At 37.6% G+C, this 27,702-nt stretch overlaps 1 protein-coding gene and 1 long non-coding RNA gene across 2 annotated transcripts; one reads left to right on the top strand and one right to left on the bottom strand.

The window, feature by feature from the left end:
- The first annotated feature begins 571 nt into the window (after positions 1–571).
- On the top strand, positions 572–18,310 carry C17H4orf17 (chromosome 17 C4orf17 homolog). The gene is made up of 8 exons (XM_043871267.1): positions 572–790; positions 2,219–2,428; positions 4,746–4,810; positions 10,186–10,329; positions 12,920–13,001; positions 14,328–14,517; positions 15,532–15,575; positions 17,948–18,310. The coding sequence occupies exons 1-8, from the start codon at positions 664–666 to the stop codon at positions 18,142–18,144; spliced, it is 1,059 nt and encodes a 352-aa protein (XP_043727202.1). The 5' UTR covers positions 572–663; the 3' UTR covers positions 18,145–18,310.
- Positions 9,399–21,751, bottom strand: LOC122673467. The gene is made up of 3 exons (XR_006334688.1): positions 20,073–21,751; positions 15,753–15,867; positions 9,399–10,311 (listed from the first exon to the last, which is right to left on the bottom strand). It is a non-coding gene; the product is annotated as an uncharacterized LOC122673467 (long non-coding RNA).
- Positions 21,752–27,702: the final 5,951 nt, after the last annotated feature.

Genomic DNA, 27,702 nt, shown 5'->3' with positions numbered 1-27,702 from the left:
GAAAAATCATTAAATATTACTGAATACTGCAAATAACAGCAAATAACATGCCCAAAGCTCTCCAATTTATTATCTGTAGATGTAATATCATTCTTTTGCTACTGAATTTTTTTTCTCCTTCAAGTTTTACCATCCTCTCAGAAGATAAAAATTTAAGATGCTGGTTTTCTTAAGAGTACAATATGAAAAGTCCTCATTTACAGTAAACTGAATGTAAAGCACATTTGTGGGTGTTGTATTTTAAAGTTAACATTTTATTATATCAAAATTGATTGATAACCATGTCATATATTTTATGTTGGAAATGTTTTAAGTTTCTCACAAATGCTTTGATTTTTCCAGGGAAAAATTTTTACCTGTTCTACTTGTGTCTATCTTGATTTTAATGTTTACAAAAACTTGGTCTTAAAGTAAAATTAGCCTCACTTTAACAAATAACATTCTAATTACTTATTTGTTGTCTCTGACATGAGAGACAACTCAGGGCAAACAAAGGTGATGGTGAAACGTTTGATGTGCAAGAAAATGTCTAGAACCCCTTGTCTGAACGATTGTCATGCTATGATTTCAGGGTCTGAGCACCTCTGGAAGTGAGGTTAACAAGGTACACTCCAAGACCTTTTGTGGCAACAGCAGAGAGGAGGAAACCAACACTTCGTGAACATGAGCCTCAAATCCCCGATGTCTGCCCCTCAGTTTGAGAGCAAAGGAAGCCATATTTCAGCTAGAAATGGAAGCTGTTTTCTAGTCAGGCACACTCCTCATCCCAGAAGGGTCTGCCACATCAAAGGTGAGGTAATTCAGAGTCCTAGAATGTGTCTCTCTCCTCTATATTCGGACTACTTGATGATTCTAGTGGGTAAACACGGGGGTGTTATTCAAAATACTGAACCACTGGTGAGGCACGGGCGCGGACTGTTGGGACCAGATGCCAGCGCCGGAGCGAGGGCAGAAGAGGCCTGCAGACAACCCTGTGCAGGCACTCACCCCTGGGTTTACTTGACTGATAGGAAAGGGACCTGGAGAGGTGCCGCAGGGGCCACTCAGGAAGCTCAGGGCAGCAACTGACCCAGTGGTATGAAAGTATCTCGATTTTTAAACAACCTGTACAGTCGTGCTAACATCTACATGTTAAATACCAGCCTGGCGAACCATGCATGTCACTCACTCTCATTCTCTCTCAGTCCTTTCTCTTCTTTCTCCTCTCCCTCCCTTTCCGCCTTTCCTTCCTCTCATCATCCTTCTCTTCCTTCCTTTCTCATTTGAAAATTTAGTTTCGGTCACACCATATACTCCTAAAATTTTTCCCCTATTCCTGTAGTTTCTTTTTCTTTCTTTCTTTTTTTTTAATTCTGCAGTAAATGTTGGAATCCCTTCACAGGTAAATCCTTGGCCATTTTCTTTTTAGTCTGTACCATAATCCTAGTCAAAGTTACTAATTCCCACTGCAAAACATTATCCAAAAGCTTCTTGTGCAATTTCTTGGGAAACAAAGCAGTCATCTATTACTGTCTCTCACAATTCACTTATTAACAGAGCTGTGTCCTGCACACGTATGCTTCCTCAGCTGCCCAGTTTTATATAACACAGCACTGATACTAAGAAAAGGGCCTGGATATAATCCAATATTTGAGCGAAAAGCAAATAGCTATTATAGGAGAATGAACGAACCCAGAAGGCTCTGAGGAAGGAGGTTCCTTTTAACTAGGTTTCCCTTCCTTCCTTCCCGTACAACTTACCCTGTTCCTCACTTGAATGACTCTTTCTCTTCTGCCAGCACTGAAGAGCCACTGTACGTCTTTTATGGGGCCTTGTTACATCGAGACATTCTGGATGCTTTCAAAAATCTAAATCTGATATTCCTGAAGAGTGCTAACATAGTCCCTCTTAGTCATTATTAAGACATGGGAAATGAGAGATCTGTCTGGGATTAGCAGCAAATCTACTCCACTTAACTCCCAGACCAAAGATCAAAGATGTGGGCCTTGGTTCTCAAAGCTAACAAGATGGCAGGACATTTTAAGAAGGACATTTAAGCAAACATAATTTGCTACACTGACTTTTAAAGACTGTCCACCCAGCACTGGTTCATAAAATCTGAAGTCTGACATCTTTACATACATTTTATAATATCTGGTTGGAAAACTGCTGAGTATTCAAAGAAAACCTGCCAAAAACCTAATCTGGTGGTTTGTTTTTCTCATCCGTACTCACCTAGGTTTGAATAACATTCCAATCTGTAATGTGAACGATGATGAGAACTCATTCAGAACATTGTGGGGTGTTGGCCAGTCCCACCACTCACAGAAAGATGAGATACCATATGGCAGATGCAGCTCCCCACCCAGTGCTGTGGCCACGCAGAGCCCCGTCAGAGGAGTCTCGCCAGCCCTTAGCGGGGTCAAAGTGCCCCCACGGCCTCATTCTGGTGAGTCCCTCTCAGTTCATGAAATCTTTCCTGAGGCTTCCTGCCAACTATCAGGAGGGAAAATATCTATATAATTGCTCACATAGCTGCAGTCATTTTTAAATAGTCATGAAATTTTCCCACTGTGAAATAGTTATTCATTATAAAAATTTCCACTCACCTCATCTCAATTCAGTTCAATACTGTTAATAAATATGATTTAAAATTATCATTATTGTTAATTGTGCCCAAGCCAAATTTGGCGTGGTTCTAACCTCTAAGCCCTACGAAAGTAGCTAGGAGAGAACAAAAACGAATGTTAGCCAACATTGGTAGAGAAACTACTCCAGACCAAAGCTGAGTCAGGGAAATGCAGTAAGGATGGAATGTCCTGTTTACATTTTCCTCACTGGACAGTCACCTCCTTAAAGTCACGGCCCAGTTTTACTGTTCTCCCAGGCCCTGCGACAGGACCTGATCTTTAGCAAACATTTAATTCAATTAATTAATGCTTATTAAGTTAAATTTAAAATGATTACTCAAAAGTACAGCATGATGACTGTAGTTAGTAATACTATATCATATATTTTAAAGTTAACAGTAGATATTAAAATTTCTCATTGCAAGAAAAAATATGCAACTATTGGTGATGGATGTCAACTAAACTGATTGATAATCATTTTACAATATACATAGATCAAATCGTTATGTTGTACAAGGAGTTCTAGATGGTAGAAATTATATCCGGTGCTTTTCCCTCTGCCCTTTATAATTACAAACTATTACTAACACTTTCAGGGCACATGAAAATTATTTTGGTATAATGTGGTAAAACACATATATCTTCTAAAAGATAACAGTAAGAGGAATAGATTCCATTCTAGAGTCTTCACATGAGTTAACTCATTTCATCCTTTTCACCAGCAATGAAGAATTAAAACCCACTTATTCCACCGTCTTTCTAGTGTCCCTTCTTGTACTGTAGAACCTAGAAACCTACAGATTACTTTTGCAAGAGTCCCTTGATGAGTAGGGACAGGTGCACGGTGTTGTTCTTGAAGTGATTTGTGAAGGTCAAGACAGAGTTCACTCTCACCTTGCCCCGCTGTGTCCATAAGTCTATTCTCTCCTAGCACTGACATATATACACGCATGTGTAAAATAGACCGTAAGAAGTTGCTATATAACACAGGGAGCCCGGCCTGGTGCTTTGTGATGACCTGGAGGGGTGGGGCGTGGGGAGGGGAGGGAGACTCAACAGGAAGGGGGCATACATATATATAATAATTTATATATATAATAATGTATATATATAAATATGACGATTCATGCTGTTGTGACTATACAGGGGATGTATGTATTTATATAAAAGGGGCTATATACAATTTTTACATATGTAATAATTTATATACATATATGACAATTCATTGTTGTGCAGCAGAAACCAACACAATGTTGTAAAGCAATTTTCCACCAATTAAGAAAAAATCTATATAAAAATTGTTCACTGCTCCAACTCTTCTAATGATATTACAAACAGCTAAATTCTATGTATTATTTACATTTTTGCTTAAAATAGATGAGAGGTTTCTGTTTCCTACAAGTGGACACTAAGCAGAATCACTAACCATAACTTCCTTCTCACTACTTGGAGAAAGGTAACTTTATACTTAAAAAAACTTTCCTCAGCTAGAACTAATGAATTCAGTTACTACTGTGTATATGCACAAAATCTTTTCAGCTTTTAAAAAATTGTTTTGTTAACTATGGCTGTGGTGGGGAAAAAAAAAACCAGCATCACACAGAATGTATCTTTAAATGAATGCAAAGGGAAATTAAGCAAATATTTAAGTGTAATTAAGGGTAATTTAATTAGATGGCTATGTGAAATTGGCAGGGTTGCAAGACAGATGAAGTACTAGAACAAAGAATGTAATTATAACTCAACACACATCTCTTTCTGTCTACAGGGCAAAGAGTACACATGTAATCTCTTTAGCTAGAGAAAGTGACAGTCATATGGACAGAATACAAAGAAAACATGTCTTATACTGAAATACATACTTTTTAAGAACCAGTTTACCGGGATCAAGGAAGTTCTTGTAGTATTTATCGCTTCTTCCTGGGCATAGAGTTAGCTTTATAAATACGCTTTTATTATGCTGTTAAAGTACAATTCTACCTGCAGGTTTTCTAGTATTTATAAACAGATCCCTGAGTTGACTTTAACTGAAATTCCGATGTACTCTTATCCATTTCAGCAAGTGATGTATGTATCATGTGGTAGAAATTATTTTTCAGTTTGATCTAAATAAATATATTTTTCCTGTCATTTCAGAGCCCTGTCGAAAAGTCAAGGAGTGCTTCAAAACTTCCAGTGATAATCCCTTAGTAATTAAAAAGGTAAAGAAACAACTATTTATAGATATCTATTTGGGTTTTTTTTCCATTTATTTTTATTAGTTGGAGGCTAATTACTTTACAATATTGTAGTGGTTTTTGCCCCTGTTTGGTTTTGACTTCTATCATTTCCTCTCCTTTTCTTCACATATCTTTCTGGAAAAGTTTTTCACAATATTTTTTTCTACAGCTTTTAAGTATAATTAACATGATATAAAATGCACATTTTTAGAGAGTTCAGTTTGATGAATTTTGACATATATATTCACAGACTGAAATCAAGAGAATAAAAACTCCCCAAAGTTTTCTCATGACCCTGGCCCTCCCACAGGCAAACATTTATTTGCTGTCACTAAAGATTACCATGCATTTTTTAGGATTTTAGATAAATGAAATTTACAGTGATCTTTTAAAAAATCTGGTTTAACTCAGCATGTTTAAGACTCATTCATCTTGTTATGTGTATCATTCCTTTTTTTATTGCTGAGTAGTATCCAATTATATTGGTATCTCACAATTTGTTTATATGTTCACCTGTTGATGGACTTACATTGTTTCCAGTTTTTAACAAAGCTAATATGTTGCAGTCCTTTAATGGACCGGGACCTGGTGGTCAGGAGTCCACCATAAGAAAGTGAAAGAGAGAGCCGGAGGGAGGGAGAAAGAGAGAAAGAGAAAGAAAGAAAGACACAGGGACCCAAGCTCTGATGGAGCAAGGGTGCTTTATTAGCAGAAATGCAGGCTTATATATCTTTAGTAAGATGATTACTCAGCTATTACACAGGATGAAATTTTATCAATAGTCACAATATGGATAGTCTAATACATACAAGGTTGCAGAAAAGAGTCACTGAAGGGAGTTACTGAAAGGAATCCAAGCAGATACCATTTCTCATGATCTCAGTCCTGGGAGCCGCATGCAGCTCTACTCATTCCTGGAATAGGAACTGATAAGAAACAGAGGATTCATGAGAAATAGAAAACACCATGCAGGAATCCTCCTGTTAAATGTTCCCTGACACTGAGATGAACGTTTGTGTACAAATCTTTATATGGATATATATTTTCTTTTCTCGGGTACATAAGTAGGAGTGGAATTGACTGGGTCTTACAGTAGTGTATGTGTTAGTCACTCAGTCATGTCTGACTCTTTGCAACCCCATGGACTGTAGCCCGCCAGGCTCCTCTGTCCACAGGATTCTCCAGGCAAGAATACTGGAGTGGATTGCCATTTCCTCCTCCAGGGGATCCTCCCAACCCAGGGATCAAACCTGGGTCTCCTGCATTGCAGGCAGGTTCTTTATTATCTGAACCCACCACGGAGGCCGGGTCTTATTGCAAATGTATGTTTAAATTTTTAAGAAACTGCCGAAGTTTCCAAAGTGGTTGTAGGATTTTATATTCTCACCTGTTATATATAATGGTTTCCTTTCCTGCATATCCTGTTAAAACTTAGTATGACCAATATTTTTAATTTTGGCCGATCTAGTAGGTGTGCAATGGTATCTCACTACAGTCTTACTTTACAATTGTCCAATGACATGTTTTCATGTTCTTACTTGCTATCCATATTTTTTTTTATGTAAAGTATACGTTCAAATATTTTGTCAGTTTTTTCAATTGGGGTGTTGGTCTCTTTATCATGAAGTTTTAAACACTTGTTATATATTCTAGATACAATTCTTTTGTCACACATACATTTTGCAAATGCTTTCTTCCAATTGAGGCTTACTATTTTTTTGGGGGGGGGGTGATAGTGTCTTTTGAAGAATCAAAATGTACAATTTTTATAAATCCTAAATTAAAATTTTTTCTCCTGTAGTTTCAAATTCACATGCTGTTTATCTGTTTCTTGTGCCTTACTGCAACGGCTAACCTCTAGTACAGTGCTGAATTAAAGTGAGGACGGCAGACATTCTTGCCTTGTACCTAATCACAGGCGGGAAGCATTCAGACTTTTACCATTGTGCTATTAGTTTACTTTATCCAGAGGTGCCCTTTACATGGCTGAAGAAGCTTCTATTTCTAGTGTTCTGAGAGTTTTTTTATCAGAAATGGGGGTAGGATTTTGCCAAATGCTTTCTCAGCATCTATTTGAAACAATCATGTGATTTTTCTTTTTCAGTCTGTTAATGATGAATTGCATTGGTTAACCAAACGTTAAACTAGACTGCGCTGCTGGGAGAAAACTCCAGTTGATGATGATGTATTATTTTTATATATTTAATTTCATAAAACAGTGTTTAGCATTTTTGTGTTTATGTTCATAAGGGATATTTGTAGTTTACTGGTAATGAATGTCTTTCCTGGTTTTGGTAAATGGCGTCATAAAATCAGCTGGAAACTCCTTTTCAATAATCTAGGAAATTTTATGTATAATTAGTATAATTTTTTATTTAAAAGTTTAGTAGAATTCTTCAGTGAAGCCATCTGAACCTGGAGTTTTCTTTAAATCAAGGTTTTGGTTATGTTTTTCAAAAAATTTGTCCATTTCATCTAAGTTGTTGAATTTACTGATAAGAAGTCATTCATAAAATACCCTTTAAATTGTTATATAATCTGCAGATGTTCTGTCTCTCATTCTTGATATCGGTACAGAACTTGTCTTTTTTTTCCTGATGTTTCTAGTTAAAGGTTTCTTGATTCATGGAGTTTGGTTCATGTCTTTATATAAGATGAAAACTTATGTGTTGAATTGAGACCTTTTCCCTTTCTAACATAGGCATATATTACTATAATTTTTCTACAAACTGCGTTGGCTGCATCCTCCAAATTTTACTTGCTGAGTTTTCCTTTTCATTCTGCTCAACATACTACCTAATTTCTTTTAAACCTCTTGACTCATAGGTTACTTAAAATTATGTTAATTTACAAATATTTGGGGATTTTAAAGTTATCTTTATGTGATTTCCAATTTAACTCCATTACGGTCAGAGAACATCCTTTACTTTGAAACTTTTTATTTATTCAGATGTTATATGGTCCAGAATATGCCCAACCTTGATAAATTTTCCATATGTCTATAAAAAGAATGTTCACTCTGCTGGTTCTTGGGAGAGTGTTATATAAATATCAATTAGGTCAAGTTGGTTAATAATGCCACTCAAGTCTTCGATAACCTTACTGATTTGCTTTTTCCTATCACGTTATGGTTTTTATTTTTTAAATTTACTTTTTAATTGCAGTATAATTCCTTTAAAATGTTAGTTTCTGCTGTAAAACAACATGAATCAGCTATAGGTATACTATCCTCACCCTCTTAACCTTCCCTCCCATCAAGCCCCTCCCCGCCCAACCCCCCCCCCACCCCACAATCCCATCCTTCTAGGTTATCTCCTTTTTCTATCAGTTATTGCTTTTTTCCCTGGGTCCTGGTGCACACTAGACCTTGTATGCACCCTCCAAGAGTAGATTTTCTGTTTCCCCCAGTTCTGTGGAATTTTTGCAATCAAATACCACTGGCCTTCCAAGCCAGATTCTCTGGAGCCTTCTCCTCCTGTTGCCAGACCCCCAGGCTGGGAACCCTGACGTGGGGCTCAGGACTTTCACTCCTGTGGGAGAACTTCTGTGGTAGAATTATTTTCCAGTTTGTGGATCATCCACCTTGTGGATATGAGATTTGATTTTACCGCACGTGTCCCTCCTACCGTCTTGTTGTGGTTTCTTCTTTGTCTTTGCGTATAGGGTATCTTTTTTGGTACACCCTACATTTTTTTTGTTTTTTTCTTTTTTGATGGTTGTTCAGCAGTTAGTTGTGATTCTGGTGTTTTTGTAAGAAGGAGCCATCTTAATGACAAGTCCTTTTTCTAATTCACATTATAATTTATTCTATGACTCATGATTTAATTGTTAGACATTACGTATGAAAGCTCATTTGTAGAAATCTGAAGATCATGATAAATGCACTTTCTTCCAAAGAATTGGTGTTTGCTTCTGTAGGAACCCTGGGGCCCTACCAGCCTCGACCAATTTGCCCAAGTTCAAGCCTTGATCTAAGGCTATATTTCTTCAAGGACTTTGCATTTCTAGGTCATCTTGACCTAGAAATACCTTTGTTGGCCTTTATTTGGGTCCTGTCTTTCAGGAATTTTAAGACTGTCAAAAGGAAAGTTTTCATTTTCTGGAGTAAGACAACGATCTCAGGGGAAAAATGGCTACTGTACACCCTACACCTCAAGTGTCTTATTTCTATTTTATTTTTTGACCCACTAATTCCTAAGTTATTCATGCCTCAACAGTTTAAACTTAAAAAATATTTTAACCTACCATTTTAGCTGTATTCCGTGGCATGGTTGAACATAAACACACATATATATACATTATGTAAATGTGTGTGTGTATATACACACACATATATATATATATGTTGCTACTCCCCTAAACAAGAAGTCTGCATAATAAACCTTAACAGAAGAGTGCATATACAATATGTATATACAATACAGCTTTATTTTCTCTTGTGTTGTTGTTTACTTGCTCAATCATGTCCAACTCTTTTGTGACCCCATGGACTGTAGCCCACCAGGTTCCTCTGTCCATGGGATTTCCCAGCCAAGAATACTAGAATGGGTTGCCATTTCCTTCTCCAGGGGATCTTCCAAACTCAGGGATCAAACCCATGTCTCCTGCTCGGCAGACGGATTCTTTGCCAGTGAGCCACCTGGGAAGCCCTTATTTTCATTAAACATCAACAACTGAATACTGTTCTAGAGATTGTAATCATTACAGTCCTTGGCTGACACATTCAGCTACCAGCTTCTGTGTACCTTTATGTGTCGCTCACTTCTGAAGATTAAAAAGCCTTTCTTGGAATAGACAATACAGTTTAAAAAAAAAAAAAAACTGTAAACAGTATATTCACCTCCCAGAACAAAAAAATAGCCTTTCTATGTCCTTTTCCAACTAACCAAGGGAAGTAACTGAGTTTACTCCTCTAATTCTCTAGCTCTCGGCTGTCATTTAGCAGAGCCAGGAAGCAGTGGTTCACACCATGTAGTTTCTTCACAGATAGCATAAAAACTCTTGGCTGACTTTCTCCAGTCATAAAAGAAAAATCTCAAGAGAAAAATCTGTGTCAAGAGTTGGTTGTTACCAGAAGCAGCAAGATAAATGATGGTTTCACATTAAACATTACAGAATTATCTTTTAAACCAAAAGTTTAAAATCGTTGTATAAAAAGTAAATAACATATCACTAATTTGTTCCATCTTCAAATGTAAATATTTGATAATGAGCTTTTTAAAGGAGGATTAAAACTAACCTCTTACTTTTATGTATGTGTCTCGGTTACAACATTTCTCATTCATTTTACATTCAATTTTCATAGAAAATATAAGTGGATGCAAATGCATATTGATTATATTATACCTTTGATATAGGATGAAACAAAGGTAAAAAATCCACCATCGACTCCAAAGGCATGCTCTACTGCTAGTTCTTCTTCTTCAGAGGTGACAAGTACCAAGACTGCCATCAAAGAGAACACCATCTGCATACCAAACTATCTGGATCAGGAAATCAAAGTAAGAGGAAGTTTTTTAAATCCATAACATGGGAACAGCATGAATATACAAAAAAAATGACATCACTAGCATCCTTAAAACTTTAATGGGTTCCCATTGACAACTGAATTGAGTTAAAACTACTCAGCCTGAAATCCAAGGCCTGCTCTTGTTTTTCACTTGCAGATTTTTTCCTGGGACACATTCCTAAATCACGGCACAGAGAAGTGGAGGCCAAAAAGGGAGTAAGAGCTTCACTAGGTAGAGAAAAGAGAGTTTAGAGTTTGGGGATGCTGAAGTGGCTGGAATTTGCAAATTAAGATACTGAAGAAGTATTTGTGCAGAGAATGAGCTTCAGAAATCTGTACAAGATTGCCTGAGTCTTTAGCCCAATACAGACTGCACCTGCACAGGATGGGAGCTTGAGACCTGGCAGAAGAGAGCTAATGGGAGGGAGCATGCTGCTTAAAGTTACTGGAGCTGTGATCTGCTAGAGTGGAGAGCGGAGAAGGCAATGGCACCCCACTCCAATACTCTCGCCTGGAAAATCCCATGGATGGAGGAGCCTGGTGGGCTGCAGTCCATGGGGTCGCTAAGAGTTGGATACAACTGAGTGCCTTCACTTTCACTTTTCACTTTCATGCACTGGAGAAGGAAATGGCAACCCACTCCAGTGTTCTTGCCTGGAGAATCCCAGGGACAGGGGAGCCTGGTGGGCTGCTGTCTATGGGGTCGCACAGAGTCGGACACGACTGATGTGACTTAGCCGCAGCAGCAGAGTGGAGACACCTTGCTGAACACACCAAGGATACAGCTGAGACACCAGAAAGGTCACACCTTAGAAAAAGAATAGGGGGCTCTGGCCCACAGTTGTGGCTACTCTAGATCTACACTCTTAAATCCCAAAATCAAATTTCAGTAGATCAAACTCGCCCACTTTATTTATCACCACTTATTGTAACTGCTTTCCAGAATAAAAATGAAGAGAAAGCAGGGTTCGGAGGAAGACATCTTCTATTTTCTTTCACTGAAATGATTAATTACATTCTTTCAGAGCTGATCAGTAAATGACCTATAAGTTAGAAGAAGTCAGGGGTGACGTGCAATCACTATATTGATGACAAAACTGTAAGAGGCAGAGTGGCCTGGAGAATACCATAGGCCTACTCTTCTCCTTTTGCCATTTCCATTGATTTGTCATGAAATTAAAAACAAATTTAACTTGTTTTCTTCTAGGATAAGGCATCAAGGACAGGAATCTTAATAAACAAAGCTGAATACAAGACAGCGGATTTTTCTGCCCTTTAAATTCTGTATCTCCAGCACCTAAATCAATGACAGACACAAATATTGATATCTGTTGAATTAATAGTATTTTAATAAAAGTTTTCAGGCAGAAAGTCTAGGAAAAAATATGCTCAAGCGAGAATTGATGATGGTTTACACTGTGTCAAGCAAGGCTATGGGGATAAAGAGAAATGGAGATTTGAGACATTTACAAGAAAGAATTTACTGACCTTGTTTGGCAGTATGACATAGAAAAGGACAAGGGAGTCATCTAGGGTGAATCCCAGGGTCTTGCTTGGACATACATTCAATGTATGCAGGTGCTGTCCACTGAAATGGGGAACCAGAATGGACAGCAAGTTTGGAGCAGGTTTTATAAAGAAAAAGATGGGTGCAGTTTTAGGTATTTGGGGTTCAAATTACCTATTGTATGTCTATGGTCACAGATGGACTAAGTGCAGGAGACAGGTTTAAATTTCAGGTATGTCTAAATTCCTAAAGCAGATACAATTTGGGGTAAATCTGGAAACATTACATGTGCTTAATATTTTGGACTTTTAATATTTATTATAGTCCATTTTTATTAATTTATTTCATCTATCACCAACACGGCAGTTAGCTTCCAAATGAAAAAGAAGTCAATGAAGGATTCTGATTGACTAAAGAGAATCATATTCCTACCCGATTGGGCCAATCACTGTGTTCTGGGGCCTGAGGAACAATGATGAATCCAGCTAGGTTCACTCACTACAGAGAGAAGCAAAACGGATGGGACAGTTTTGTGACCAGAGAATCCCATGGTGCAGTAGGAAAGGATCAGTTCCCAAAGAGAAGAAAAGTGAATTGCTCCTCCATAAGATGCTGGTACTGAACAGACAAAATAAGAGAAAACTGCATGCATGGCTTAACCTAAACTGTTGCAGTTGACCCTTGAACAATATGAGTTTGAACTGCGTGGGTCCACTTATACATGGATTTTTTTCAGTAGTAAATACAACAGTGCTACATGATCCATGGTTGGTTGCATCCATGGATGTGGAATTTAGAATATGGAGGAGCCACCTATACAGAGGGCTGACTCTAAGTTATAGTTGGATTTTCGACTGCCTAGAGGGTTGGCAATAGACTAACCTTGCCTTGCTCAGGAGTCAACTATATTTGTACTGAAAATGTTTTTTCCTATTTGAAATCTGGCTTCCAAGTTAAAATCCCAGTTGTCTTGAACACTGTGTACAGAGTGACATTTGGGAAGACAAGACTGTGGAGAGAGTAAAGGAAACCCTATAAACTTTGCTCACTATGTAACCCTAATATTCTCTGTCAGATTCTGGAAAAGCTCTGTAACATTTTACGCACTGATTCTCTGGCAGAAGTTCTACAGTGGCTGCTTCATGCAAGTTCAAAAGGTGAGATTACGTATTTGTGAACACTGAGCTCAGTTTGTGGCCAGAAACTAGGAAATGTGCCAATGTCTGAAGTTTTCTACCTTGGATTTGCAGAGACAATGCTGCAATTTTATTTCCCTAGTGTTCAGTATCAGAGTCCTGTATATCCAACGGCACACAAGCTGGTCATGCCCCAAACTGAACTTCTGTGGGTGATGTGAAACACTTGTGTCCAGAGCTGGTTTGTGCTTCTCCTCCCGAGCCCATGCACCCAGGCTCTCCGTGAGCATATCTCTGGCCTGCTGGGAGCCCTCAACACAGCCTGTTTCCCCTCTTCGATGTGGATGGCAAGAGCACCGCCTTCCAAGTTCCAGATTCTAACACCTCTGCCAGTTCCTCACCAAAACCATCAAGTCAGTCATCTCCCAGCCTCCTTTAGGCTCTTTCTGGTCTGTTCCATGAAAAGTATATGCCAGTCCCCAAGTGGGATGACCATAAACAACACATAGCAGCTGTCCTCAAACCTAGCTGGTCATCTGACTGACTGAGACAAAACTTCTGAGGTGGGTGGGGCCTGAGAATAGGGTTTTCTACCAAGTTCCCAGGTGATGCTGATAAGCCTGGTCTGGGGAGCACCCTTTGAAAATCACTGTAGTAATCAGAGCTAGGAGATACCCATGTGTTAGGGATAGATTAATGAATTTAAATGGGGAGCATTTGGAATACTTTACCTCAGGAATTCAAGATTACTTGGCAGGCAACTGAGAAGTATTTGGGGGTAAGGAGTTTTTACTTTTTTTTTTTTCCTTTTTAAGAATATAACTTTTAAAAATTTACACAAATAATGAGTGCTTACTGTTGGGCAAAAAAAAAAAAAAAAAAGGTGAGCCAGACCAAAAAAGAGAAAAATAAAATTATCACAGACACCACTTTAGTAATGCTTTGATATGTATCTTTTCAGAGATGCTTATAACTATTATTTAAATATTAGTTTTAATTTTCATGAGCTCATACTGTACTTAGTATTTTTTATAGGTATCTTTTTTTTTATTTGGTAGTGGCCTGTAAGGCTGGATTTTGTACTCAATATTTAAAATCTATTCCACTGCCACTCAGGGACAAGTAGCCCCATGAGTTAACTATTCTGAGTAGTCTGCAATATCACAGGGGGAGAGAAACTAGGTTGATATGAACCACCTTTTCTATACAAACCTTAACTCACACAAAGGTGCCTACCCAGAAAACAGGTTACCTTTCACACTGGAGTGCTGGGTAAAAGAACTAATCCTGTGTTTCTAGCCAACGTGATAAGTACAACCTTCATGACCCCTTTCTTTTTTAAATCAGAAAAGGAGTGGGTCTCAGCTTTGATTCATGCTGAACTGGCTGAGATAAACTTGTTAACTCGCCTCAGAAGAAACACCTCAGCTGAACCAGCAGCAGAGACTGGGAAGCCACCCAAAGTTAAGTCACCCTCAAATTCATCAGCAAAATCAAAGGTGCCAACAAGTTCTAGGGAAGAACATCAACAGAGGAGGTAATCAGACCCGATGGCCAGTTATGGGGCATGTGGTTCATACAGACTTTGAATTTCCTTTTGGTTATCTTTCAAAACACTAAAATTGCTGAAATTTTAAGTATCCTCCTTATTCAGTAAATGACAACAATGTACTTGTTTTCTCATACTACATTTATGAAAATGAAAGAAATCATTCTAAATTCTACTATTTAGAGCATGCTGGCAGAGGCCATGTCTTCCTTACCCAACAACCTATGTTTTTGAGAAAAGTTCCCTTTCCACTCAGAGGAACCACCCAGAAATCTAAGAAAATGTAGTGGTTCTCAATTTACTGAAAAACAGAAGCAATAAAGAAAACCAAACTTCACTGTTATTGTATACTTTGCAAGAATGCATATTATATAGGTATCACTTTTTCTTTCTGTCCAGAACAATGCAAGATTAAAACAAATTGCTTAACCTAATTTTCCCTGACATATGCCTGGGGGGCTATCAGAAGGAAAAACAACTATTAAGGGAATTAGGAATTATTTCAGCAGAAACTTTTCTCAAGCCTTATAATTTTAATGACAGAAGAAAATACATATTTATGTGTAACATCATAAAGAATGTGGTAAGATGTTATTTAAGCTGGGAGAGAAAATCATTTTGCTTTAAAATTAGCAACAGTTGGGTAAATCTTAAATTTGGAGAAAATAAATATTCAAAACAAGTAATATGTCACTTTAAAAAGCATTCAGATGGAGGAGAATTTTACATTGCAAACAGTTGCCACCTTGAAGTTTCCATACAATTTGAGACTGGGAGATAGGGTCTGTTTCTCTACCCTAGTGAGTAATATCTGATGTACTGTTCATATGTTTACTCCAAGTCAGAAGAATTTTTCATCAGAAAATACATTTAATGCTATCTGCATCAAAAAACAGAGATGTTTATTTAAGAAACATACATTTCTTAACTTGTTGATGATGGTTCAGTCTATAGAAAATATTTGTATCTGTGAATTTCATTTTGTTTCTCCAATTGATTTAGAGTGTCAAGTCAAGGATCTGAAGAAAATAAGGAAGTACTGAAAGGTTAAGTACAGTTTGTGATAATTACTGAATTCATATAAGGAAACCAGTAAGTATCTAACTAGTTGGAGACACAGGTATTACAGATCTATGGTTTTAAAGGGAGTATAATGCAATAGTGATTTACAGCTACTCTTAAGGGACAGCATCTGCTGAATTTCTCATAGAGGTAAAACTGACCTGTATTTGACTTTGTTTTGAAAGGCAAAGTGCCTCATCACACTACTGGAGAAGCAAGACCGCAGGAACTCTAGGTTTGGTCATTTCAATCCAGTGACCAGAGACCTGCACTGACCTAACAAAAAAAAAAGAACGGTGATATCAGTTTGGGTTTTTCACAGCTTAACTGTCATTGAACTAAATGATTTTCACTTGAAACAAAGTCAGTCCAAGAAAACAGTAACATTTTGGCAATCAGCCACAACATATGCCTGAGACACAGCTTGAATCAGTAGCAGCAGAGCAGCAGCTTTGTGTCCCTGTCAGAAGTCCAGCCCCAGCCTGCAATCGGGACCAAGACATATCAAGAATTGTGGAAAGCCCTAGGTTTGGTCCAAAACAGCCCAATCCAAATATCCCTGTGGGTTCAGCCAACTCCTAGCTTTAAAACAAACATAGCAACAATGACTACAGAGCAGCCACTATGAAGCACGTCTACAAGCCTCGAATTATCTTACAAGTCCCTCTTACACCAGCAATGATACAGCAATGAATTAAGAGATCCATGAGGTCACTCTAGACCCCAGCAGTTTCTGTTGGGGTTAATCAAACCCCAAAGAAGTGTTATTTGCTAATATGAGGCAATAATAAGTATAGTTTAGAAATTAGAAAACATTCACTTACTCTGACACCCCAAGGATGGTCTGTTGTATCTGACTCCTAACAAATTCTTTACCCTAGGACCATAAAATCCTGACAGTGATGATTTCTATTATTCAATTTTATGTCTTATCTGCAGGTCTCAAATATATTTTACCGTGTCTAGATACTTATATGCAAACCCCCAAATCATACCCCTTAGTCTTTGGTGTAGGTATTCAGTTCACTCAGTTGTGTCTGACTCTTTGTGACCCCATGAACTGCAGCACGCCAGGCGTCCCTGTCCATCACCAACTCCCGGAATTTACCCAAACTCATGTCCTTTGAGTTGGTGATGCCATCCAACCATCTCATCCTCTGTCGTCCCTTTCTCCTCCCGCCTTCAATCTTTCCCAGCATCATGGTCTTTTCAAATGAGTCAATTCTTCACATCAGGTGGCCAAAGTATTGGAGTTTCAGCTTCAGTATTTCCAATGAATATTCAGGAGTGATTTCCTCTAGAATGGACTGGTTGGATCTCCTTGCTGTCTAAGGGACTCTCAAGAGTCTTCTCCAACACCACAGTTCAAAAGCATCAATTCTTCAGCTCTCAGCTTTCTTTATAGTCCAACTCGCACACCCATACATGACTATGGAAAAACCATAGCTTTGACGAGACAGACCTTTGTTGGCAAAGTAATGTCTCTGCTTTTTAATATGCTGTCTAGGTTGGCCACAGCTTTTCTTCCAAGGAGCAAGTGTCTTTTAATTTCATGGCTGCGGTCACTATCTGCAGTGATTTTGGAGCCCCCAAAAAATAAAGCCACTGTTTCCACTGTTTCCCCATCTATTTGCCATGAAGTGATGGGACCAGATGCCATGATCTTAGTTTTCTGAATGTTGAGTTTTAACCCAACTTTTTCACTCTCCTCTTTCACTTTCATCAAGAGGCTCTTTAATTCTTCTTCGCTGTCTGCCATAAGGGTGGTGTCATCTGCATATCTGAGGTTATTGATGTTTCTCCCAACAATCTTGATTCCAGTTGTGCTTCATCCAGTCCAGCATTTCTCATGATGTACACTGCATATAAGTTAAATAAGCAGGGTGACAATATACAGCCTTGACGTCCTCCTTTCCCGATCTGGCATTCAGCGTCTCCGCAGACTCTCCTTTCTGCTTGGGTGGAGCTAGTGGAGGCCTTGGGAAGGTCTTATCAGTGCAGTTGTTTTGACCTGCTTGTCTGCTTTGTTTTTTTATCTGTCAGGACTGTAGATCCTTCACCTCTCTGTCACTGGTCCCATCCTTTGCCCATCACCAGCTCTAAATGGCCCCTACCAAAATAATGTTTGATTCTAAGAATGAAAGAACATATCCTGCATGTTGTAGTACAAATAGCTTATTAAAGATGAGCAGGTGGTAATAAAGATGAGAATAAATAATTTTATGAATTTTGGATGTATCTGAATCACCCAAACTTCATACAGTTTTTTTTGTATGTCATTTGCTACTAAGACATGGCAGAAGCTACTATATTTGGATGTCTCAAATATGGTCTTACTGAGATTTTTCTATTTCAGAGGGCAAGCCTCCATTGTTTATAAGAAGAAATCAGATGAAAATACCTGTTGCAGAATATTTCAGCAAGCCAAAATCTCTTCCCAGGCCTAAAACTCAGGAAAGCACATCAACAAAGCCAGTGTCAGCAAGGAGTACACAACAAGGATATAATCTCTCTGCCCAAAGAGCATTTTATCCTGTAACATACCAAAGGTAGAAATGGTATGCTGGGCTAAACCTTTCAGAAACACAAGTTTCACTTTGTTAGGACATCAATTATGAAAAACACATTTTTGGTATGGAGGAATCAACAGCTCCTCTATATGGTGGTACACGTAAATCTCAAAGCAACTGTATATAAAGCTACTAAATAAATATTAATGGAAATATTTCTATTTGTAGTTAATTAGTACCTTGTGTAAAAGAAATGTTTGTTTATATACTACATTTCTAGTCTGGGGCTACTATTAATATTAGTATGTAAGCATTGGACTCTGATACTAGAAAACTCATCCATAATCAGAATTTAGGCAATTTCAATTCAACACTACTCCAAACTCTGATAGAAAATCAACAATAATAAACAAATTTTAACATCTGAGCTACTTCTCGCAATGTATTGTGTTCAATAATGTAGGACTATTGAAAAAACCATTTGTTAAACAGTTGTAACAAGTGTCATAAGTTAGGAACAATTTTTCTTTTTGTGAGGAGGTGAGCATTTTTCTAATAGTCCAACTTATGAGTCAGAAAGGAACTACTGCTGCTAGTTCCTTTCTATTCACTGCTAATTGTGAATGATATTAACATATTTCCTAATATTGAACTTTTGGTATTTTTAAAATAAACCACTTTAGGGCCATGCTGACCTGCCTCTTGAGAAATCTGTATGCAGGTCAGGAAGCAACAGTTAGAACTGGACATGGAACAACAGACTGGTTCCAAATAGGAAAAGGAGTACGTCAAGGCTGTATATTGTCATCCTGCTTGTATATGCATGAGTACATATATATGCAGAGTACGTCATGAGAAATGCTGGGCTGGAGGAAGCACAAAATGGAATCAAGATCAGTGGGAGAAATATCAATAACCTCAGATATGCAGATGACACCACTCTTATGGCAGAAAGTGAAGAATAACTAAAGAGCCTCTTGATGAATGTGAAAGAGAAGAGTGAAAAAGTTGGCTTAAAACTCAACATTCAGAAAACTAAGATCATGGCACAGGTCCCATCACTTCATGGCAAATAGATGGGGCAACAGTGGAAAGAGTGGCTGACTTTATTTTTGGGGGCTCCAAAATCAGTGCAGATGGTGATTGCAGCCATGAAATTAAAAGACGCTTACTCCTTGGAAGGAAAGTTATGACCAACCTAGACAGCATATTAAAAAGCAGAGACATTACTTTGCCAACAAAGGTCTGTCTAGTCAAGGTTATGGTTTTTCCAGTAGTCACATACGGATGTGAGAGTTGGACTATAAACAAAGCTGAGCACCAAAGAATTGATGCTTTTGAACTGTGGTGTTGGAGAAGACTCTTGAGAGTCCCTTGGACTGCAAGGAGATCCAACCAGTCCATCCTAAAGGAGATCAGTCCTGGGTGTTCACTGGAAGGACTGATGTTGAAGCTGAAACTCCAATACTTTGGCCATCTCTTGCAAAGAGTTGACTCATTGGAAAAGACCATGATGCTGGGAAAGACTGAGGGCAGGAGGAGAAGGGGACGACAGAGGATGAGATGGTTGGATGGAATCACCGACTCAGTGGACATGAATTTGGGTGAACTCTGGGAGTTGGTGATGGACAGGGAGGCCTGGCATGCTGCGGTTCATGGGCTCGCAAAGAGTCAGACACGACTGAGCGACTGAACTGAGGGCCATGCTATATTCTTCTTTCAGTGTACTGCTGAATTCTACCTAGCAATCAGCCAATCTTTTGTTTAGAATGTTTGCTGTGATATTAAAAAATATATATATTCTTAAAAATTTTGTGTGTGAGTGCATGCACACAATCTTAATACTGACACATACCACACTTACTGTGTGTCAGGAATCATTCTAAATACTTTAGTTATAGTAACTTATTTAATTTTCACAGTAACTGAGGTAGCTATTATTGATATCCTCATTTTGAGAGTTGTACTCACTGGAATGAGACAGAACAGTTGTAACAAATGTCATCATTCAAATACAACAGAGGTTTTTTCCACACGTAAGTGTCTGAGGTGTGTGTTTTCAACCAATAGATGACTTCACTTGGTGATTCACAGGCCCTTGATCCTTCCATCTTGTGGCTCTACCATCATCGAGGTTTCACTGTTAACTTCACCTTCCTGGGAAGAGAGGAAAAAGTAAAAGTGGAAGAAAGTATTAACTTCCGATAGCTGCTATAGTAAATTACCACAAACTTAACTGGTTTAAGCCAACACATATTTAAATTCTTAAAATTCCAGGGTTGAGATCCAAAATAGATCTCCTTGGGCTAAAACCAAGGTGTTGGCAGGGCTTCACTTCTTTTGGAGGCTTTAGGGGGGAATCTGTTTCCTTGCTTTTTCCAACCTCTAGTGGGTACCCACACTCCTTGGCTCATGACTCCCTCTGTCTTTAAAGCCAGCAGGGGCTGGTTGAGTCTTTCTTGTAACATGTCACTGATACTGACTCTTCAGCATACCCCTGTTAGGATCCTATTGTTAGACAGAGCCTGTCTGCTATCCAGGTTATCCAAAACAATTTTAAGGTCAAATGATTAGCAATTTAATTCCCCTTTACCATGTAACACCATAGATTCCAGGAATTAGGATCTTTGGGGGAACATTATTCTGCTTCCACAGGGAGGGGACATCTGCTTCAAGTCTTGGTCTTGAAATGGGAATTGTCACTTCTAGTCTCCTTCAGTGGTTGAGAATTAGTCTAGCTGAAAGGAAGCTGAGAAAATTATTAAGCAGGAATCATATTTCCAACTACAACTATATTCTGTGGTGGACAGTTAACTTTGACACAAAAGTGACTGGTTTAAAGTGTAGCTGAAATCTATTTGCTTAACCACTAAGCACTACTAATATGTATGAAGACTATACTATGCTCCTTCATTAAATGCATTTCCAAGCTTGCTCTCTCTTTTTCCTTTCAGGGAGAGGTTGCAATAGCATTGTAGATTCCTTTTCCTTGCAAACTTAAGTAAAATTCAGGCTTCCCTGGTGGCTCAGGGGGTGAAGAATCTGCCTGTAATGTAGGAGATGTGGGTTTGATCCCTCGGTCAGGAAGATCCTCTGGAAGAGGAAATGGCAACCCACTACAGTATTCTTGCCTGGAGAATTCCATGGACAGAACAGCCTGGTGGGCTATAATCCATGGGGTCACGAAGAGTCAGACACAACTTAGTGAGTAATACTTTCACACTTTAGTAATATTCACCTATCAGACCATGTAGGTTTGGTGTCTTGGGAGTGGTAGTCCTTTGACAATTTTATTTCTTCTGTGATAAATGGTCAGTTTACATTTTCTGTATTTTGGAGAATCAGTGTAATATAGCACATTAACAAAATCAAGGACAAAAATCACACCATTATTTCAATCAATGCAGAAAAAATCTAACAAAATTCAGCACTTTTTCGTGATCGAAACAGTCAACAAGCAAGGAATTCAATGAAAGCTACCTCAACATAACAGAAGCCATATGTGAAAAGCCCACAGCTAACATGGAATTCAACAAAGCAAAAGGCTGACAGCTTTTCCTTGAAGATCAGGACCAAGGCAAAGATATCCCTTCTCACTACTTCTATTCAACAGTCCTGGAAATTCTAACCAGAGCAATCCAGACAAGAAATAAAAGGTATACAAATTGGAAAAGAATAAGGGGAAGAATACAATTAAAATGATTTATTTGCAGATGATATGATCTTATATGTAAAAAACCTTAAAGATTCCACATACAAAAAAATCCCCTTTAGAACTAACAAATTCAGCAAAGTTGAAGATTCAAAATCAACACTTAGGAATCAGTTGCATTCTGATACACTACAATGACCAAATCAAAAAGAAAATTAAGGGAAAAAAATCCCATGTCCTATAGCCTTAGAAAGGATAAAATACTTAGGAAAAAAATTAACCAAGGAGGTGAAAGACTTACACACTGAAAGCTAAAAGACAATGCTAGGAGAGATTAAAGAAGAAAGGAAAAAGTGGAAAGACATTCCACATGCATTGACTGAAAGACAATCATGTTAAACTGTCCATACTACTCAAAGAGATGAACCGATTCAGTGCAATCTCTATCAAACTCTCAATGACACTTCTTATAGAAATAGAAGAAAAATTGTAAAATTCATATGGAATTTTAAAGGACCCTGAATAACCAGAACAATCTTAAAAAAATAAAAAAAAAAAAAAGGCAGCAAGCCTCAGACTCTTCAATTTCAAAACATATCACAGAGCAATACTGGCATAAAGATAGGCATACAGACCAACAGAAAAGAATAGACGACCCAGAAATAAATGCTTGCATACATGGCCAAATGATTTTCAACAAAGGTGCTGAGACTATACAATGGAGAGAGGGCAGTCTCTTCAACAAATGATGCTGGGAAAACCAGATACCATATGCAAAGGTATAAAGTTACCTTATACTTTATAAAAAATTAACTCATTTGATTAAAGACCTAAATGTAAGACCTAAAACTATTAAGCTCCTAGAAGAAAACAGGGGAAAAACTTTAGGACATTCGATTCAGCAGTGATTTCTTGGATATGATACCTAAAACACAGGCAATAAAATTAAAGATAAATGGGACTCCATCAAATTTTAGAATTCCATGCACAAGAAACAACATAGTGAAAGGGCAATCTATGGGATGGGAGAAAATATTTCCAAATCATATATTTGATAAGGGATTAATATCTAGAAAATGTAAGGAAATTTTATAACTCAATGATAGAAAACAAACCAATTTTAAAATAAGGACTTGATTAGACATTTCTCCAAATCAGATTTTACAAATGGCCAGTAAGTATGTGAAAAAATGTTCAACATCACTAATCATTAGAGATGATCACAATGAGATATCCCTTCATACCCATCAGGATGGCCCCTAGCAGAAGAACAGAAAATAAGTTTTGGTGAGATGCAGAGAAGTTGGAATGCTTATACATTGTTGATGGGAATGTAAAATGGTATCATGGAAAACAGTATAGATTCCTCAAAAAATGGAATTAACATATAATTCACTAATCCCATTTGTGGGCATATATGGAAAAGAAACGAAAGCAGGATTCAAAGAGACAGATGTACAATCATGTTCATCACAGCATTATTCAAAATAGCCAAGAGGTAGAAGCAATCCAAATATTCACAAACAGATGAATGATAAAGAAAATGTAGTACAATGGAATACTGTGCAGCCTAAGAAAGAAATTCTGTCATGTACTATAACTTGCATGAACCTTGAGGACATTATGCTAAGTGAAGTAACCAGTCATAAAAGGACAATATTGTGTGACTCTACCGTATGAAGTATCTAAAGTAGTCAAAATGATAGAAAGATAGTTACCAAGGACTGGTGGGAAGGAGGAAGGGAATTTTATGTTTAATGAGTACAGAGTTTCAGTGTTGCGTGACGAATATGTTCTAGAAAGCTGTTCCCCAACAATGTGACTGTACTGGGTTGGCCGAAAAGCTCACTAGGGTTTTTCTACATAATCTCACTAAACCGTACACTTAAAAATAGTTCAGAAGGTAAATTCAATGTTATGTGTTTATCATAACAAAAACCTACAGTGGAAAATATATGACCTGAACAGCATAGTTAACAAACTTCACAAAATGAGTGTTTCCTCATTTTTAGTTCTCTACAAAGAGTCTGTGTAAAATATGTATTTGCTTTTGGTATGTCTCACAGATATGCCCATAAAACATTTGGTCCTAGATTTTTAAAATACTAAATCAAATTACTTAGAATTATAAAATTCTTTGGGGAACTAAATATTTTTTGGTGATTTTAACTTTGTCATTTCACATAAACTTTCATATGTACTGACACAAAGTAATTTATAATCCCCATTTGTTTACAATTTAACATCTCCATCATTTCTATAGTCTTGTCTCCTTAAAGTTTTCTTCTTTAAAAGACTATTATTTTTTTCAAAGAATTGTTGCCTTCAGCCTCTTAACTGTATGTTTATTTTGCTTTTAATGCTGAATTTATCTTGTTTCCCTCTTTCAACTTTGAATTTTATTCTGTTCTTTTTTAACTTGTTAAATTAAATGCATGGCTCAATAATGCTAGTCCTTCTTTTTCTAATTCAGTGGGCTATAAATTTTCCTCTAAACTGTTTCACTACACTCCACGAGTTTAAACACACATTGTTTCATTAAATTTGCTTCTAAATATTTTCTAATTTTTTCTTCTGCAACCCATAAGCTGTTTTGATAAGCCTTTTCAAAAAAAATTTCCCAAACATACGCTTTTTAAACTTCTTGTATTTTTAAAAATGATTTATAATTTAACTGCATTGTGATCAAATGATAAGATAGGCAAAAATGATCCACAATAATTTTCTTGTGGGTAGCTTTGAGGGTTGGCATATGATCAATTTTATAAATGTTCCATATGACTTGAAAATAATGTGAATTTTAAAGTTGTTAGACACACAGGTATATCCATTAAACCAAGCTTGTTAATTGTGCTATTCAAATCTTACATATCCCATCTAATTTTTCTCTTCATGCTTATTTTCTAACTATTATGGTAGATGATGTAGTTCTGTGGTCTTTGTAATTTTGTTCACTGTGATTCATGTATTTTGAAATGATGTGTAAATGTAGTTTAGAATTTTATAATTAAGTTATAAGAAACTATCTCCAATATTGTTTTTTATGGTTCTAGGTTGCAAGCCTTTCCTCTTGTCCTAGAAGTTTATTTTCTACTTTTATTGTCATTAGAGAAGTTGCCTATATTATTTCTACTTTTGAAATTACTTTCCTTTGTGATTTAACAGATACTTTTATGAAGGTCCCTTATGCACTGGAAAACTTTTTTTCACCTATAGAACTGGATATATATCAATTATATCTCTTATTAATTCTAGCATTTACATCTTCCATAAATGTATCCTTTGTCCACCTGAGCTATCATGTATTGAAAAGAATGAATTAAATTCTCCATATAGTACCGCATTTCTTAATATTTCATATAATTCTCAGTTTTCTTTCAATGAATTTGAATATTATGCTACCTGGTGCACAGATATTCATAACTATGATATGTTCACTAAGGATTACATTCTTGAACACTACAACATGCCTTTCTTTTCCTTGTTTCACTGTAAAGTGTTGTTATAACTGTGACTTCTGTCTTCCTTTTTATTATTAGCCTGATACGCTTCTATTTTATTTTTAACATTGCTGAGTAAACTTACTTAAATACAGCATAAGTTTGGGTTCTGAGTTTTAAAAATCTAACCTGAGTGACTTTACTGGTGATAGGACAGACAGATATTGTCTTGATTCGTCACTGTTTTATGTTAGTGCTGTTTTTTCAATGTTTCCTAAAGGAGCCCTGATTTCTGTACTTTGATAAATGTTCATTCTAATAATTTAGAAAGTCTGAATGTTTAGAATCTTATCTAATTCACAATCCTTAAAGCAAAGACTAAAACAAAGGGTTATACATTATTCCTTTTGGGGGGCAGGCAATGTCAAAAAGGAAGAGTGTGAAATGGAGAAAATGAGACAAGAAATGAAGGAATGTCAATATGAGAAAGCATTATCAAGTTAGCTGCTGTTTGGTTTCAAACCAGCTGACTGCACAACCCTAAGGGATAGGCTAAATGGGATAACATTTCCATTTTACAAATGAGGACTCCTGAGACCTAAAAAGGTTGAATAACTTGCCCAGAGTCACACAACTATCACAAGGCAGTGGGGAGATTTAAACCAACTTTTTCCACTAACTGTATTATCTCTTTTTTTTTTTAAATTTAAATTATTTATTTATTTTACTTCACAACATTGTATTGGTTTTGCCATACATTACTTGTATTATCTCTTGATTCTGTCACTGGTTCTCCCCTTCCTATTTAAGTGCCTACTATATGTGTCTAGCAAGAAGCCAAGAAACCAGAGATAAATATCTCTATACTAACTGCAGGAAATTTCAATGAGTGTTCTAGAACACTGCTGTCATTAATTCTAATCCCTGCATTCTTTTTTCTTATTTATTCACTTTTTACAACAGTTGTCTGTACTATTCTTGATGCTCTGTGGACAGTTCTTGCCTTCTATCTATATCATCTCAGTGACCTTTCCCAGCTATAAGGTGAAATAATACATCATTTTACCTTCTGATTATAATTGGTGGGTTTCATAATTGTTCATTCACCTCCTAAAGTATTCCTAAAAGGAATCTTCTGAATTGCTTCCTTTTGGCATTTCCAAGTATTTTAAAATTCTCCACAGTGCAAACACTCTGATCTCTGGAGAAACAGTCTCAACAATGTCCTTCCCCTTAAAAAGGAGCTTGCTTTATAAAGACCATGTGTTTTTAAAGAAATGAAATGAGAAAGCAGCCAAGATGGCGGAGTACAAAGACCTTGAGTTCACCTCTTTTTAGGAGCACACCAAAATCAGAACTGCAGAACAATCACTGATGAAAAAGACTGGAAACATCAAGAAGGAACCACAAGAGGGGCAGGAGGGGCAGACTCACAGTATAGTCAAATCCCATACCCCCCAGGTGGGTGACCCACAAACTGGAGAATAATTAGTCTGTAGAGGTTCTCGCACAGGAGAGTTCTGAGCCCCACATCAGACTCCTCAGCCTGGAGTCCGGCACTGGGAAGATGAGTTCCCTGAACGTCTGGCTTTGAAGAACGAGCAGGGCATTCAGTCAAGAGCCCTGTAGGACTGGGGAAATAGAGACTTTACTCCTGAAAGGGACACACAAAGCCTTAAGCACACTGGGACCCAGAGCAAAAGCAGCAATTTGATAGGAGCTGGGCCAGACCAACCTGCGGGCTCCAGTCTCCTGGAGAGGCAGGGGCGGCTGTGGCTTACACTGGGGGCACAGACGCCGGTGATGGACGCACTGGGGAACATCCAGCCTGGCGAACACTTGCTGTTGACGGTTAACATCTTGGCTCATTAGCACCAAGAGCATCAGACCCATCCAATAGCCTGTGGACTTCAGTGCTAAGATGCTTCAGGACAAACAACAAACTGGCCAGGGACACAGCCCCACCCATCACAAATAGGCTGCCTAGAGGACAGTGAGCCCAAGCCTCTGGACTCACCTCGAGACACTGCCCAGCCCACCAGAGGGCCAAGATAAATCAAAATCAAAAAAACCCAATCAAAAATGTACAGACAATCTATATAAACATGTCTCCCAAGAAGATATACAATGGCCAATAGGTAAGTGAAGAGATGTTCACATTGCTAATTATTAGAGAAAAGCAAATCAAAACTACAGTAAGGTATCACCTCACAACAGGCAAAATGCCATTATCAAAAAGTCGACAAATCAATGCTGGAGAGCTTGTGGAGAAAAGAGAACCTTCCTACACTGTAGCTAAGAATGTAAATTGGTGCAGCCCACTATGGAGAAGTATGGAGGTTTCTTAAAAAACTAAAAATAGTTACCTTAGAACTCACCAATCACACTCCTGGGCACATTTCCAGAAAAGACAAAAACTCTTAATTCAAAAAGATACACACACACTAGTGTTTGCTACAGCACTATTTGCAATAGCCAAGACACGCAAGCAACCTAAATGACCACTGAC

Source organism: Cervus elaphus, chromosome 17, assembly GCF_910594005.1.
Source record: "Cervus elaphus chromosome 17, mCerEla1.1, whole genome shotgun sequence".
Taxonomy (NCBI): domain Eukaryota; kingdom Metazoa; phylum Chordata; class Mammalia; order Artiodactyla; family Cervidae; genus Cervus; species Cervus elaphus.
Note: the sequence above shows the minus strand (reverse complement) of the source record. Positions and strands in the feature narration are given on the sequence as shown.